The 14,210-nt window shown below is 37.8% G+C and overlaps 1 protein-coding gene across 2 annotated transcripts; it reads left to right on the forward strand.

Annotated features, from left to right (window-relative positions):
* The first annotated feature begins 3,868 nt into the window (after positions 1–3,868).
* LOC145012909 (disease resistance protein RUN1-like) lies at positions 3,869–13,765 on the forward strand. Of its 2 annotated transcripts, XR_013664716.1 has the most exons (5): positions 3,869–4,518; positions 5,263–6,403; positions 6,494–6,526; positions 11,655–12,996; positions 13,104–13,765. XR_013664716.1 is itself a non-coding variant. In XM_078971705.1 (2 exons), exons 1-2 carry the CDS (start codon positions 4,001–4,003, stop codon positions 6,356–6,358), a joined length of 1,614 nt encoding a protein of 537 aa, XP_078827831.1. In that variant the 5' UTR covers positions 3,869–4,000; the 3' UTR covers positions 6,359–6,526. The 2 variants fall into 2 exon arrangements, 1 of the variants encoding a protein (XP_078827831.1); XM_078971705.1 differs by lacking the exons at positions 11,655–12,996; positions 13,104–13,765 and having other exon boundaries at positions 5,263–6,526.
* Positions 13,766–14,210: the final 445 nt, after the last annotated feature.

The following is a 14,210-nucleotide window of genomic DNA, read 5'->3' on the forward strand; positions in this document are numbered from 1 at the left end:
CACATATACTGCATACTGCATCGGACCGTAGCCCGGAACACATATCACATAATACTGTCTGAGTCACAAAGACATCAAACATACTGACTACTGCATCGGACCAAAGTCCGGAAACTACTGCTAACTAAACGAGCCGGTATTGTGGCCTTAGACCCGTTCCTACTGGAAGGAAAACTCACCTCGTAGCCTAGCTGCTGAGAGGACTGCTCCGGAATCTGTCTGTTGCGGTTCCGGTTTCACCCCGGCTATAATATCCATGAGCACCATCAATCAAATACTACTAATAATAATAATATTGAGGGTAAAATAACTCTCCTACCCCTGGTCCAAGTCCACCTAACTGTCAAAGTCAACATTCAGTTGACCTGACTTGTCGAGTTGGGTCGCCAGGTCGTCGAGTTCTTACTCTTACTTTCTTGATTCCTCTCGCTACTACTCGTCGAGTTTTGGCGCAAACTCGGCGAGTTCCTCTTCGCTACTAACACTCCGGCAATCTGTATCCGACTCGCCGAGTTGTATGAACAACTCGTCGAGTTCTCCTTCATCAGATGATCATTCTAGCTGTGACTCGTCGAGTTGTATGAACAACTCGTCGAGTCTGTTCAGGGCATTGACTCACCGAGTTCTTCCACGAATGAGTCTAACCCTCTAGCTCACCGAGTCCACCTCTCACTCACTGGTTCCACTCGGCATAACTCGAAATAGGAAACACAGGGGACTCGCGACTCGACTCGCCGAGTCAGAAGAATGACTCGTCGAGTCGTATGTATGCAAACATTATATACTCGATTATGCTTGAAACCAGTCCATACCATTAATAGATCTGGGTTCCTGGGACTTGATTTACACGTAAAGTTTCCAACTTTACGTGTAAATAACATCAAATGAAGGTTTTAAGGTTCAAAGCACACTATAATAGTAGATCTAGAGCTTTCATGCAAAATGGGTCCCTAAAGGTGATAGATCTAAGCTTCTGGAGTTCAAATCTAGCTAGATCCGAAGGCTAATCAACTCCATGAGTCCTCTATGCTATTATTAAGCCAAGAAATGGTTCAAGAATGGCTTCAAAAAGGATATTTAAGCATAGAAACAGAAAAGGGCCAATATATACCTTACTTTCTTCTGAAATTCCTCAAGGATCTAGGATCTCCTTCTCCTCTTCTCGATCTACCTTCCTTTATTTCTCAAAATCTTCAAAGAACACACCAAAAACACACAAAATGTAAAGAGGGCTCTAGGGTTTCGAGAATGATGCTCGAGGGGTGATGGGGGCTGACTTGAGGCCCCAAAAGTTGTTTAAATAGGGTGCAAACCCTTGAAATCAGGGTTTCATCCAGACTGGCGGACTCGCCGAGTCCGGAATATGGACTCGTTGAGTTGCCAACTTAAACGTGCTCGAAATCGCGACCCTACTCGACGAGTCCGGCTACCGACTCGTCGAGTCCCCCCTTAAAACTTGAAGAAAATAACAATAAATAGAATATAAATATCATACCAGAATCGGGGTGTTACAGAAATAGAGTAGAAGAGTGAATGTGATTCTTACTAACTTAGAAGAAATGTTAGTGTATGCTAGTGTAGAGTGTATGTGATATAATTTTCTATTAGATTGACTCCTTGAACTTTTTTTTTTTTCCTTTGTGCTATGAGAAACCTATATTGATATTAATTAACTATTAATCAAATGTGTTAGGTTACATGCCACTAAAATTAAATAGATTTAGAATGCTTGATTAGGCTCTATTGTGCTACCCGCATTTGATTCTAACCGTTGTAGTGCATGATCTTTCAATCGAAAGATTTCTCAATTTTAGTTAATGCAATTGTATTCGTAAGAATGTTAGTTAACATTGTTAAAAGTTTCTTTTGTGACTGTTTACTCACCGTTTTTTAACTTGTATTCTGACGATTGAATTTTGGAAGCTCTTATATCCGGAGAGGCACGCAGGGTGGTTAGAATGTGATGTAAATTATATTAATAGGTTCTTGTTATGTACTACTCATTTAATAACAATACTCACTTTACTGCAAAAATTTTGATTGACAGTAAATCATGTTGGTGATCTCATTATTGATATAGCGTAGACAGGATGACGGTCGATGGACAGTTGTGTTGTCAGCTTTCATCAGCTTTCATCACTGATACATTTGATTGGAGTGACATGACTGGCAGATCCGTTTACCTAACTTAGGTAGACTGCGATACAATATAATTGTGTTTAGATTACATTACCTAAGTATTTATAGACTGTAATGTGATTTGGTGATTAATTATTTCTAACATTTTTTTTTTGTAGCTTTACATCCCAATCAATATACCAAATGCTTACTGGTTTTTGGGTGCTTTGGATTTGAAGACATTCAAAATGACTATATATGATAGTTATTGGAAGAGCAACTACTCTTCAGAAATTGAGAATTGGTTTATTGGTATGCGAGCCTGCATTCACAGACTGCTAGTCGGTATCAACTACTTAGGTAGTGAACCAACTGAGTCAATTCCACTTGAGATTTTGAACATGACACTCGAAAAGGCCCTACAAGTACCTCAACACATTGATAGTAGAGAGTATTGTGAGGTGTTTTTGTGTTGGTTCCTAGAGACGTTGATCATCAAGAAATTGTATTTTATAGAGGATATAAGGGGTCCATGGGCTATGACATATCGTTAACGATTAGCCTATTTTTTTGAGGGGTAGAAGGACAAAGATGATTTGAACATTGTATAATTATTTAAAACAAATCCCTTTAGTTTTTTCTTTTCTTTTTTTTTCCTTTTTTTTTTTTTTTTGATTTTAAGATTACAATTGCATTTTAGATTTTGTAAAACCAAAATTTATACAAAAAGAACAAAAACACATTTTACGCATAAAAAAAGGAACTATTTGGAAACAATGGTCTGGAACCCTACTCCAGTCCAGAACACGGTATCCAGAAAAAATGATTATTTTACAAAAAAAAAAAATAATAATAATAAAATAAGAAATTCGAATCATTTTTTTCAAAGAGTTCATTTGTACGGGTTAATTTACTCAATTTCCCTTTAAATGTTTATGTAATTATAAAATAATATTTTAACATATTAATTAAAAAAGAAAAGAAAAATGAGAGGTGATGTGATAAGACTCCGTAGCTGTTAAATGAGGTGAAGGGAGAATAACGAAAAGAAAATTTGATATGACGTTTGATGTGAAAACTCAAAACTATGATAAAATGAATGACCACACCCATAGTATTCAGTATTAGAATATTTTTCAAAGTTTCATCCACCATAAAATCAAACTTTTTTAAGGCCAAATCACTTTCTTCAAATCTAGAATCACAATGCTCCTCCATGTCATTGTAATCAACAATAAAAACTATAACTGTCAATAACAATAAATTACTTGTAATCAAGAGATGTAGCTCAATTTAAACATTCTTACCTTCTTAACAGTGTGCAGATGTATTCGTTCGGTAAAAAACACCAATAAAGTTACACTCATTTAATTTAACCCTCCAATTGTTAAACCTTTTGGTGTTATAATAAACCAATATCCATGTAATACCATTTAATGAACAAAGTGTATTATTCACATAGATAGGTCGTAGGCAATTGGTAACTTCAAATGTAGTAAACACTGGAAAAAAAAAATACATATTGCAATGTTCAATTGAATGAAAAATAAAATTATAATATAATGATTTTGGTGCAGTTAATTTTAGCAAACAATATAATCAACCAATATTGAATATTTTCTAAAAGTTAAACATCATAATTCATATGTTATCATGTTAGCGATACTTTTTCCAAAAGAGAAGAAAAAAGTATTCACGCGGAGACCAAATCAGCTAAAGAAGACAACATACATTGACTTTGCTGCCAAACATTGACTCTTCACTCTAGTACCAAACAAGAGACATTCATCTCGAATTTAGATCTAAGACAACCAAAATCAGAAGCAACGAAACTTATAATCACAACTTATATACACTCTTGTAATTCTTCTCAAGTACTTCCATGGCCATCCTCACTGAATTACCAGAAGAACAAGAAGCGGCAATAACATATGATGTTTTCCTGAGTTTCAGAGGGAAAGACACTCGTCTGGGTTTTATGGATCACCTTTACCAAGCTTTGGTGAATGAAAACATCTCTACCTTTCTTGATGAGGAAGAGGTTGAAACTGGGGAAGAACTTAAACCCGAGCTTGCAAAAGCTATAAAAAGCTCCCGTGCTTCCATAGTTGTGTTGTCTAAGAACTACGCATCTTCAACATGGTGTCTGGACGAGCTCGTGATGATCCTTGAGCAACGAAGGGTCTCTGATCATATCGTTCTCCCTGTTTTTTACAATGTCGAGCCGACACATATCAGAAAGCAAGAAAGCACTTTTGGGGAAGCGTTATTTGAACACAAACAGAGGATTGAGTCAGAAAAGGATGTGGAGAAGAAAACTCAATGTGCTCGTAAGTTGGAGATGTGGACGAAAGGACTTACAGAGATTACTGATTTGAAAGGAAAAGATGCAACTGGAAGGTAAAACATTCATACTATATTTTCACAAACTTCTTCACTTTTGTATGGAGAACCAAGTCCATTAAAAATCCCACAATCCATGGAGACAAAAATAATCCAGGGGTATTTTGGGAAAAACTGTCATATTTTAAGTTTTTGGTATTTGTTTAGAATTCTATTTTCCAATAGCCGTATTGCATTAGGTTTCTTTCATTGTTTAGTATAAATAGGATTCATCCATAGTTGTTTTTTTAATTCTTAGTTCTAACTAGTTTTGTTTTTACCTTTTCTGTCCCAAGTTCTTTTTCATCACCTGATCACGTTTCTTTTTTGAAGTTTTCTAGAACAAAGACTTGCACTTGTTCTATTATTGCATCTGTGTTTATTTACACTTGAAAGACTTGGTTAACAAGTAAATTTTCCAAAAGTTTTTTGGTTACCTGTTCTTCCTTTCCTCTCCCCAGTTTGCTGTCCCTGTTGCTTTGTTGCTGTCACAAAGCTTAAACGTTACACTTAGAGCATACCATTGTGAGATTTAGTTTTTTACCATTATTGGGATGACAAGCTTTGTGGGGACTAAGCTATCGAAACATATACAAAGTGCCCACCCTTATGGTTAAACTGTGCGTATATTTTTATTTTAGTCCCTTAATTTCATATTAATTAAAAGGATGCAAAAGACTAGTTATTGTCTTATTGATCAGTTTAATCAATTTGATATATGGGCTGCTGTATCTTGTTGATAGAATTTGATTCCTTTTTCAGAAGAGAGACGGTGGTCATCGAAGAAGTCGTGAAAGAAATTAGTACTAGACTGGAACTACACTTGCAAAGGAGAATTCCACACCTAATTGGGATGGACGATTCTATTTTTACCATCAGTTCTTGGTTAAAAAGAGGATCTTCTGAAGCTGCTGAAATTCTCACAATTTGGGGAATGCCTGGGATCGGAAAAACAACATTGGCAGAATATATGTTTACCTCGCACTGCCATAAATTTGAAAGTAGTAGCTTTGTTGAAGCCATTGGAAGAAGATGTGCACAACAGCCATATTCGCAAATAGATTTGCAAAAACAGCTTCTCGGAGACGTTCTAAAGAAAAGAAAGATTGAAGAAAATAATGCAGATTTATGCACATCTAAGGTTGAAAAGGCATTATCTAGGAAAAAGGCACTTCTGGTTCTTGATGATGTTGATAACTTTGAGCAACTGGATGTGCTTATTGGAACAAAAGGTTTTCATCCAGGAAGCAAGATTATAGTAACAACCAAAGATGGGTCCCTAACAGAAAATTGTTCATTGTTTCGTATGAAATTCCCCCCAAAACATACAAAGCTTGCACTTCATGGCTTAAGTGACACTGCATCTATGAGACTTTTATGTTGGCATGCGTTTGGAAACAATGATCCGAAGAAAGGTTATGAGAAAGAAGCAGAACGAGTTACCAAGTTTTGTGGAGGACATCCATTGGCTATTAAAGTTTTGGGTTGTTCATTAATTAATAAAGATGCAGCCATATGGAGTGATGTCCTTGAAATGTTGGAGGCAAAAGGATATTTAACTGATGTACAAGAGAATGTACAAAAGGCTCTGCAAATTAGCTTTGATTCTTTATCAGGGGATTGCAAAGAACTTTTTAAGCACATTGCTTGTTTTTTTGTTGGAAAAGAAAGAGAAGTTACACAAATAATATTAAAGGAATGTGGGTTTCAAACATCATATGGGATCAACAAGCTCATTGATAAATGTCTTCTCACAATTGGAGGAAGAAATGAGTTGAGGATGCATCAATTGCTTCAAGAGATGGGGAGAGATTTAGTCCGTAAAGAATCACCTGAAAAGCCATGGAAGCGTAGTTGAGTATGGAAACATGAGGAGTCCCACGATTTGTTGAAAAAGGACAAGGTAAATACGACATAGTCATTAAGAGTATTTGTTAGCTAGCTTTATCATCTATATAAAAATTAGTGTTTGTTGTAATTTTCTTTTTGATAGGGCACCCATAGAATTCAAGGTCTTATCCTTGACACGAATGTTGAACACGACTCTTTTATATGGGAAACAACAAGACTTTTATTAAGACACTTAAGGAGAACTTACACTTTGTGAGACTACTACACACTTTGCTTTCTTTGAGGCTTTCTTGGATGGTTTGGAGCAAATGAGCTCCATACCTATTTATAGGCCTCTTAGGAAGGTTCTAGATACTAGCATACACTTACTACATACTAGATAACTCTAGAACATACTCTACATCCTTCCATATGTTTCTAGAACATTCTACCATGTTCTGGAGAAGTCTAGGTTGCTCTAGTGTCTTCTAGAATGATCCATAACCTTCCAAGGTCTTCCATGTCGTTCTAGAGTATTCTAGACTCTTCCGGTATATTCTAGAGTCTTCCATAGTCTTCCATAATGTTCTAGAATCTTCTAGAGCATTCTAGAACAAGCTAAAGTCTTCTAAATAATATTTGTTTTATTGGGCTAGTGATGATCTTTAACACTCCCCCTCAACACTAGCCCTCATTCTTCGTACCATGTTAAGCTGACAGCGAAAACCTTCACATTTTCCAGTACTCAGCCCTTTGGTGAACAAGTCTGCTATTTGGTCATCGGTCTTGATCTGCCGCATCTCAATTTCTTCCATCAAGACTTTTTCTCTGATAAAGTGATAATGCACTTCCACATGCTTTGTTCTAGCATGAAATACTGGATTTTCTGCCAGCCGAATTGCAGATTGGTTGTCACAGTGAAGTGGTATTGCATAGTCAACTTTTTGATGTAAGTCCTCCATTAGGAGTACCAACCATGTACTTTCTTGAGCTGCTACAGCCGCTGCTTTGTACTCCGCTTCCGTGGTTGACAATGATACTGTTGGTTGTCTTTTACTACACCATGATATTGGTCCTGACCCAAGCTTGAACACATACCCAGTGGTTGATCTTCGGGTATCATGGTCTCCTGCATAGTCAGCATCACAATATCCAACCAACTTGCAGTCTTCTCCTCTTTTATACAAGAGACCATAGTCAATTGTACCTTTGACATATCTCAAGATCCGTCGGGCAGCATCCAAATGAGGTTTCTTCGGACTTTGCATGTATCGACTCATAACTCCAACTGCATAAGTAATGTCAGGCCGAGATAAAGTTAGGTAGATAAGACTACCTACTAGTTGTCGATACATCGTTCCATCGTCCAACTCTTTTCCTTCATGAGCACATATCTTGGCATTTGGCTCTATTGGTGTTGATATTGGCTTACACTCCAACATGCCAAACTTTTGAAGTATATCTCTTGTATACTTTTGTTGGCAGAGGAACAACCCTTCCTTTGTACGATCAACTTCTAACCCCAAGAAGTGTTTAAGTTCCCCCAGCTCTTTCATTTGGAATCGCACCGATAGATTTTCTCTTGTTTGATGGATTTCTCTTTCGTCATCCCCGGTGATGATCAAGTCATCCACATAAACCAACACAATTGCCAACTTCCCTTCTTTTTCTTTGATGAATAGGCTTGAGTCTGCATGTGCAACTAAATAATCACTTCGGGTAAGAAATTCAGCAATCTTACCATACCAGGCTCTTGGTGCCTGCTTCAATCCGTAAAGAGCTTTTCTCAACTTGCACACATGATTGGGATTAACTTCATCCTCAAATCCCTTTGGTTGGTTCATGTAGATCTCCCGATCTAATTCTCCATGCAAGAAAGCATTCTTCACATCCATCTGCCATAATTTCCAGTCTTTACTAGCTGCAAGAGCTAACAACACCCGTACAGTAGTTATCTTCGCCACTGGACTAAATGTTTCATCATAGTCCAATCCATATTGTTGTGAGAACCCTCGAGCCACCAGACGAGCCTTGTATCTCTCAATTGATCCATCTGGGCGACGCTTTATTTTATAAACCCACTTACAGGAAATGGGTTTTAAATCTCTTGGTCTTGGTACTAGTTCCCAAGTTTGATTCTGCTCTAAGGCTGTAACTTCTTCTTCCATTGCCTTCTGCCAAGCTTTATTCTTAATTGCTTCTTCATATGTCTCCGGCTCTTTAACACCGTCTTCTAAAATGGCCGCATTAGCATACTTGGGATTAGGCCTTCGGATTCTTTCCGTCCTTCGAAGTTGTGGAGGCGGCGGCTCCCTTTCACCGGCATCACTTGTTTGAGTTACTTCTTGCTCAATGACATCAGTGTTGCTCGGATCTTCAGGTGTATCAACACTTGACCAAATATGTGCAGTTTGCTCCCCCATCTTTTGTTTTAAAACTTCTTCAATATTTTCCGAGTCTGGTAGTACTTTCTTCTCTGAGGACCACCATGAAGATGCTTCATCGAACACTACATCTCTTGAAGTGTAGCATCTTCCGATTGTTGGATCACAACACCTCCATCCTTTTCTTTGATTGTCATATCCAACAAATATACACCTGACTGCTTTCTTGTCAAACTTGCTACGTAAATGACTAGGTACAAATACGTAGCAGATGCAACCAAATACTCGGAAGTAGCTAACAGTAGGTTTCATGTTCCATAGTGTCTCAAATGGTGAGATGAAACCTAACCTTGGTTGGGGAAGTTTATTGATCACATGGGCAGCAGTTTGCATTGCTTCAGCCCAAAATCTTCCTGGGACATTCTTCGCGTGTAGCATGCTTCGACAAATTTCTGCAAGATGTCGATTCTTTCTCTCAGCTATACCATTTTGTTGAGGTGTGTTGGCACATGTGAATTGATGACGTATACCACATTCTTTTAGATAGCGATTGAATTCTTCTGAGGTGTATTCTCCTCCATTGTCTGAGCGTAGACACCAAATCTTCTTTCTCACTTCTCCTTCGACCGTTGTCTTGAATTCTAGAAACTTTGAGAATGTTTCAGATTTTTCTTTCATGAAGAAAACCCACACATATCTCGAATAATCATCAATGAATGTCACCATGTACCGCATCCCGCTAACTGATGTCTGCTTGACTGGACCGAACACATCTGAGTGAATTAACTCTAGTGGCTTCTTTGCTCTAAAATTTGACTCCTTGTATGGTAATTGATGAGCTTTGCCATACTGACATCCAGCACAAACAAGATCTGTTTTAACTTCAAGTTGAGGTAAGCCATTGAGCATGGATTTCTCCATTATTACCTTCAACTTGTGATAACCAACATGTCCCAGCCGTGCATGCCATAGATCTGTTGTCTCGTTCTTACGAGTCTTGTCTACATAGGCAGACTCTGCGGAGAGCACATAAACGGACTCCACTCTTCGTCCTTCCATTGTTGGCATTTCTGATATTTTAAGATCTCGATAGACCTTCACATCTTGTGGGCCAAACAAGACGTAGTTGCCTGACGATGTTAGTTGCGATACCGACAACAAGTTCTTCTTCATACCTGGCACGTGATACACATTATGTAGTGACACTATGTCAGATTTATTACCAGGCATGATCGTCGTTTTTCCAATCTGAGCAATTGGAAGTCGTGCATTGTTGGCTGTAAGTACCATGCGACTCCCTTTGTAATCCTTCACATCTTGTAGTTTGTTCTGATCGCCAGTCATGTGATTGGAGCATCCTGAATCAATGATCCAGTCATTTTCATAGTTGATACGCTCTCCCATCATTGTCATGAGTGCCAACTCGTTTTCTTCAATGGCACATAATGCCTCAGCATCCCATTCATCCTCTATTTCCTTTTTGGAAGTTACTACATTGCTTTCCACAAACTTTTTCTTTGACCAACAATCCTTGGACATGTGGCCCCACTTTCCACAGTTGTTGCAGTTGCCTTCGAACCTCCTCCCCCGAGAACTCTTATTGTCGGTCTTTTGAGATCTCCATGGTTTTGAGGTTCCTTGCTGACTCTTCCCTTTGTCAGCATTTTTGTATCCTTCTTTAGAAGGTGGCTTGAAATTCCTCCGACTTTTACTTGTGTAGAGTGCTTCTTCTTCACTCTTCAGCGTGATGCCTCCCATTTGCTTAGCCATAGCTTCTTGGCTGGCCAACAAATTCTCAAACTCTACAAGTGATGGTTGAGCGGGCCATCCTTGTACAGCAGTAACAAAGCTTCTATATTCCGGCCTCAGTCCATGGATAATGATTCTCTTCATTCGAGCTTCTGCAATGACGGATTGTGGATCTAGTTCAGTAATCTCCCGACATATCGACTTGACCTTGTGGAAATATTGAGCAATCGTCATGTCACATTGTGAGATTGATAATAGCTCGTTCTCCAAAAGTTGTAGTCTCGTATCATTCTTCTTTGAGAAAAGCGTCACAAACGTGTCCCAAGCTTCTTTCGGGGTGTTCTCATCCCGAATATGCTCCAACATCTCTTCTTCAATTGTGGTCTTCAAGGCAAACATTGCTTTGCCTGCTTTGATTTTCCATTTGCGTAAAGCACCATTAACGTCTTCCTCTGGTGGCGTAGTTTCGCTTCCACCAACGACCTCCCATAGATCTTGTCCTTGTAAGTAGGACTTCATACATGTTTCCCACGTTTTGTAGTTGTTGTTGTTGAGTTTCTTGATTCCTCCGATGACTTGGAGATCACCCATCGTGTTGGCAGTACCTCGGTAATACCAAACAAGCTAGTTTTGATACTAAACTTGCAGAGTCACAAACTACTCACGATACAACGAGAATCACTCGTTCTCACTATCAAGAAACCTTGCTCTGATACCAGATTGTTGAACACGACTCTTTTATATGGGAAACAACAAGACTTTTATTAAGACACTTAAGGAGAACTTACACTTTGTGAGACTACTACACACTTTGCTTTCTTTGAGGCTTTCTTGGATGGTTTGGAGCAAATGAGCTCCATACCTATTTATAGGCCTCTTAGGAAGGTTCTAGATACTAGCATACACTTACTACATACTAGATAACTCTAGAACATACTCTACATCCTTCCATATGTTTCTAGAACATTCTACCATGTTCTGGAGAAGTCTAGGTTGCTCTAGTGTCTTCTAGAATGATCCATAACCTTCCAAGGTCTTCCATGTCGTTCTAGAGTATTCTAGACTCTTCCGGTATATTCTAGAGTCTTCCATAGTCTTCCATAATGTTCTAGAATCTTCTAGAGCATTCTAGAACAAGCTAAAGTCTTCTAAATAATATTTGTTTTATTGGGCTAGTGATGATCTTTAACAACGAATCTATTGAGAAAGGAGCTATCACATAGATCAGGTAGTCTCACTGAGCATAACTTCCAAAATGATGATGTGAACAAGAGTCTTAGAGCTGCCCAACCAATCCAGATGGTCTATGAGTTCTTTTTAAGAATTTGGTTGTTTTTTGCTCGGCTTCTCCTAATGCTTTCATCTTCTCATTGCAAAAAAGTCGAATTGAGAGCAGATGCATTAAGAAAGATGGATAAGCTAAAGCTACTCCAACTCAATCATGTAAAAATCAACGGATCATACAAGAATTTTCCAAAAGGTTTAAGATGGTTGTGCATGCGTGGATTCCATTCAAAATTCATACCTTCAGACTTACCAATGGAAAATTTGGTTGCTCTTGACATGCCTTACAGTAATCTCACACAGCTTTGGAAGAAGCCAAAGGTATGAAATTAAAGCTTTTACTTCAACTTTTAGTCTATTAATATCTTCGTGATAATATTCTTGATTAGAGGATATCCAATGCAACAACATCTTGGGTCATTGAAGATTCTTAATCTGAGTAATTCCAACCTTGTTAGAGTCGAAGGCTTCTCCGGGTTACCTGCACTTGAGAGGTTGTATATATCTTACAAACTGTGAAAGCTTAGTTCATGTGTGTGAGTCAATTGGTGGATGTGATAGCCTTCTTGTTCTTGACTTGAGCTACTGTGATAAGCTTAGTAATGTTCCAATTGGCATCAGCAAGTTAAAGAATGTTAGAAGTCTATCATTAAACGGTTGCTTAGCTGCTAGTGAATTTCTAATGCGGATGAAGGATATGGAGTCATATGCATATTCCTCTTCTGTTGGAGAATTTATACCGAAAACTCCAAAATCAATTTTGCTACCTTCACTAGTAACCTTGTCGCTTGTAGGCAGTAATTTATCTAATGAATCCTTTCCAAAGAACTTCGGTAGCATGCCAATGTTGAAGGCATTATGTCTAAGGAAGAATCCAATTGATTCCCTGCCTGATTGTGTGAGAAGCCTTAGTAGGCTTGAGGTACTCCATGTTGGAGAATGTTGGATGCTGAAGTCGGTATTGTACCCTCCTTTTACAATCAAACATTTGTCTACTGAAAAGTGTTTGTCACTTATTAAAAGAACATTCCATTAAGAAATGTCATCACCACCAGTTGTGTATTATGATTAGTCGGAGTCACTGACAGAAATTCAAGGCATAATCAAATTTCAAGCTATAGCACAAATTGAGGACCAGATATTATGTAACTTGGGGTGGATAAATTTACAACATGTGAAAGATCAAAGGATCCGGATATCGGAGTCATCCTTATGGTCTCGTGCAAAGAAACTCCCAATTCCAGTCCAGGTATTCTCTTTCTACTGCTCTGTTGCTATGAATCTCACAAACACAAACACACACACACACAAAAAAAATATGTAGAAAATTCATACAATCGAATGTTTTATTTGCAGATGTTTTACGAATTTGGAATATTTAGCACATGTTCTCATGGGAAAGCAGTTCCGGATTGGTTACATCATAAAAGCAAGGGTTCATCAATATCAATAGCCATGCCATCGTCTTCAATGAATAAGAGTATACAAGGAATAAATAAGCTTTGTGCATACATTTCCAGGCATAGGAAAGCAAAGTCGTTTAAAAATAAAAGTACAAAACGTGACAACAAATCGCACCTGGATATATTATGGTGATATTTTTTCTTTCCGAGAAACTGATGAAGATATGGTATGGTTAAGTCATTGGATGTTTGGGAATGAGATAAAAAATGGTGATGAAGTTTGTGTTACAATATTAGAAAATAAACTATATGGTGGAGTAATGGTAAGAGAGTGTGCAATCGGTCCTGTGTACACTGATAAGGACAATAATGAAGAAGATCCTTTGAGTTATTACAAGTCGTGGAAACATATTATTGGTGGTGATCTGTCCGACTTTCAAGTAGCCGCAGGAGAGTACTTTCTAAACAATTTCCGTTTTATTTCTCATTACCATGTATTTAAAAGACATCTTAACTAATTTTCTAGTGGTACGAAAGTTAATTTGTAAAATATTTTTCTAATTCCAAATTTTAAAAGGTATACTAATGAGATTATCACTCCTTAATATTGAATATGAATGGACTTACAGATCATGAGGGTTTGTATTAAGTAGTTAAACGTTTTCTCAATGGTAAATATCATGTCAACATTTGGGACAAGTCTCTCTCAACCCCAATCGTAAGCAGTATAGTGGTGTTAGGTATTTGGTCAAAACTTTGTACTTTACAGCTTCTTGCAGGTTTTCTTCTGTTTTATAAAAGTTTTTGTTCCAAAAAATGCGGGGTGTTTTCTATATAAGGACTAAATAAAGTACGGTAATAAAATGTACTATAGTTAGGGTAGAATACCCCTCTTTAAAAACCTTACTCAATAGTTAAATATATTTTACAACAACAACTTATGATGTCAGGTTCAAACTTTTCATTTTGTTGCGAGTTTAGTCCGTTTTGCTTTGAACATTTTTAAAATGATGATTTTGCCCTTATTTTTTTCTTTTTTCAGTTTTTTATTAGTCTTATT

The sequence above is a fragment of the Lactuca saligna genome, chromosome 8 (assembly GCF_052625555.1).
Source record: "Lactuca saligna cultivar CGN05327 chromosome 8, ASM5262555v1, whole genome shotgun sequence".
Classification (NCBI taxonomy): Eukaryota; Viridiplantae; Streptophyta; class Magnoliopsida; order Asterales; family Asteraceae; genus Lactuca; species Lactuca saligna.

What these genes read in the sequence shown, in the direction of transcription:
- LOC145012909 (XM_078971705.1), top strand. Translation starts at nt 4,001, where the DNA reads ATGGCCATCCTCACTGAATTACCAGAAGAACAAGAAGCGGCAATAACA. An exon ending in GGAAAAGATGCAACTGGAAG is followed by an intron (nt 4,519 to 5,262) that starts GTAAAACATTCA and finishes TTCCTTTTTCAG; the next exon opens with AAGAGAGACGGTGGTCATCG.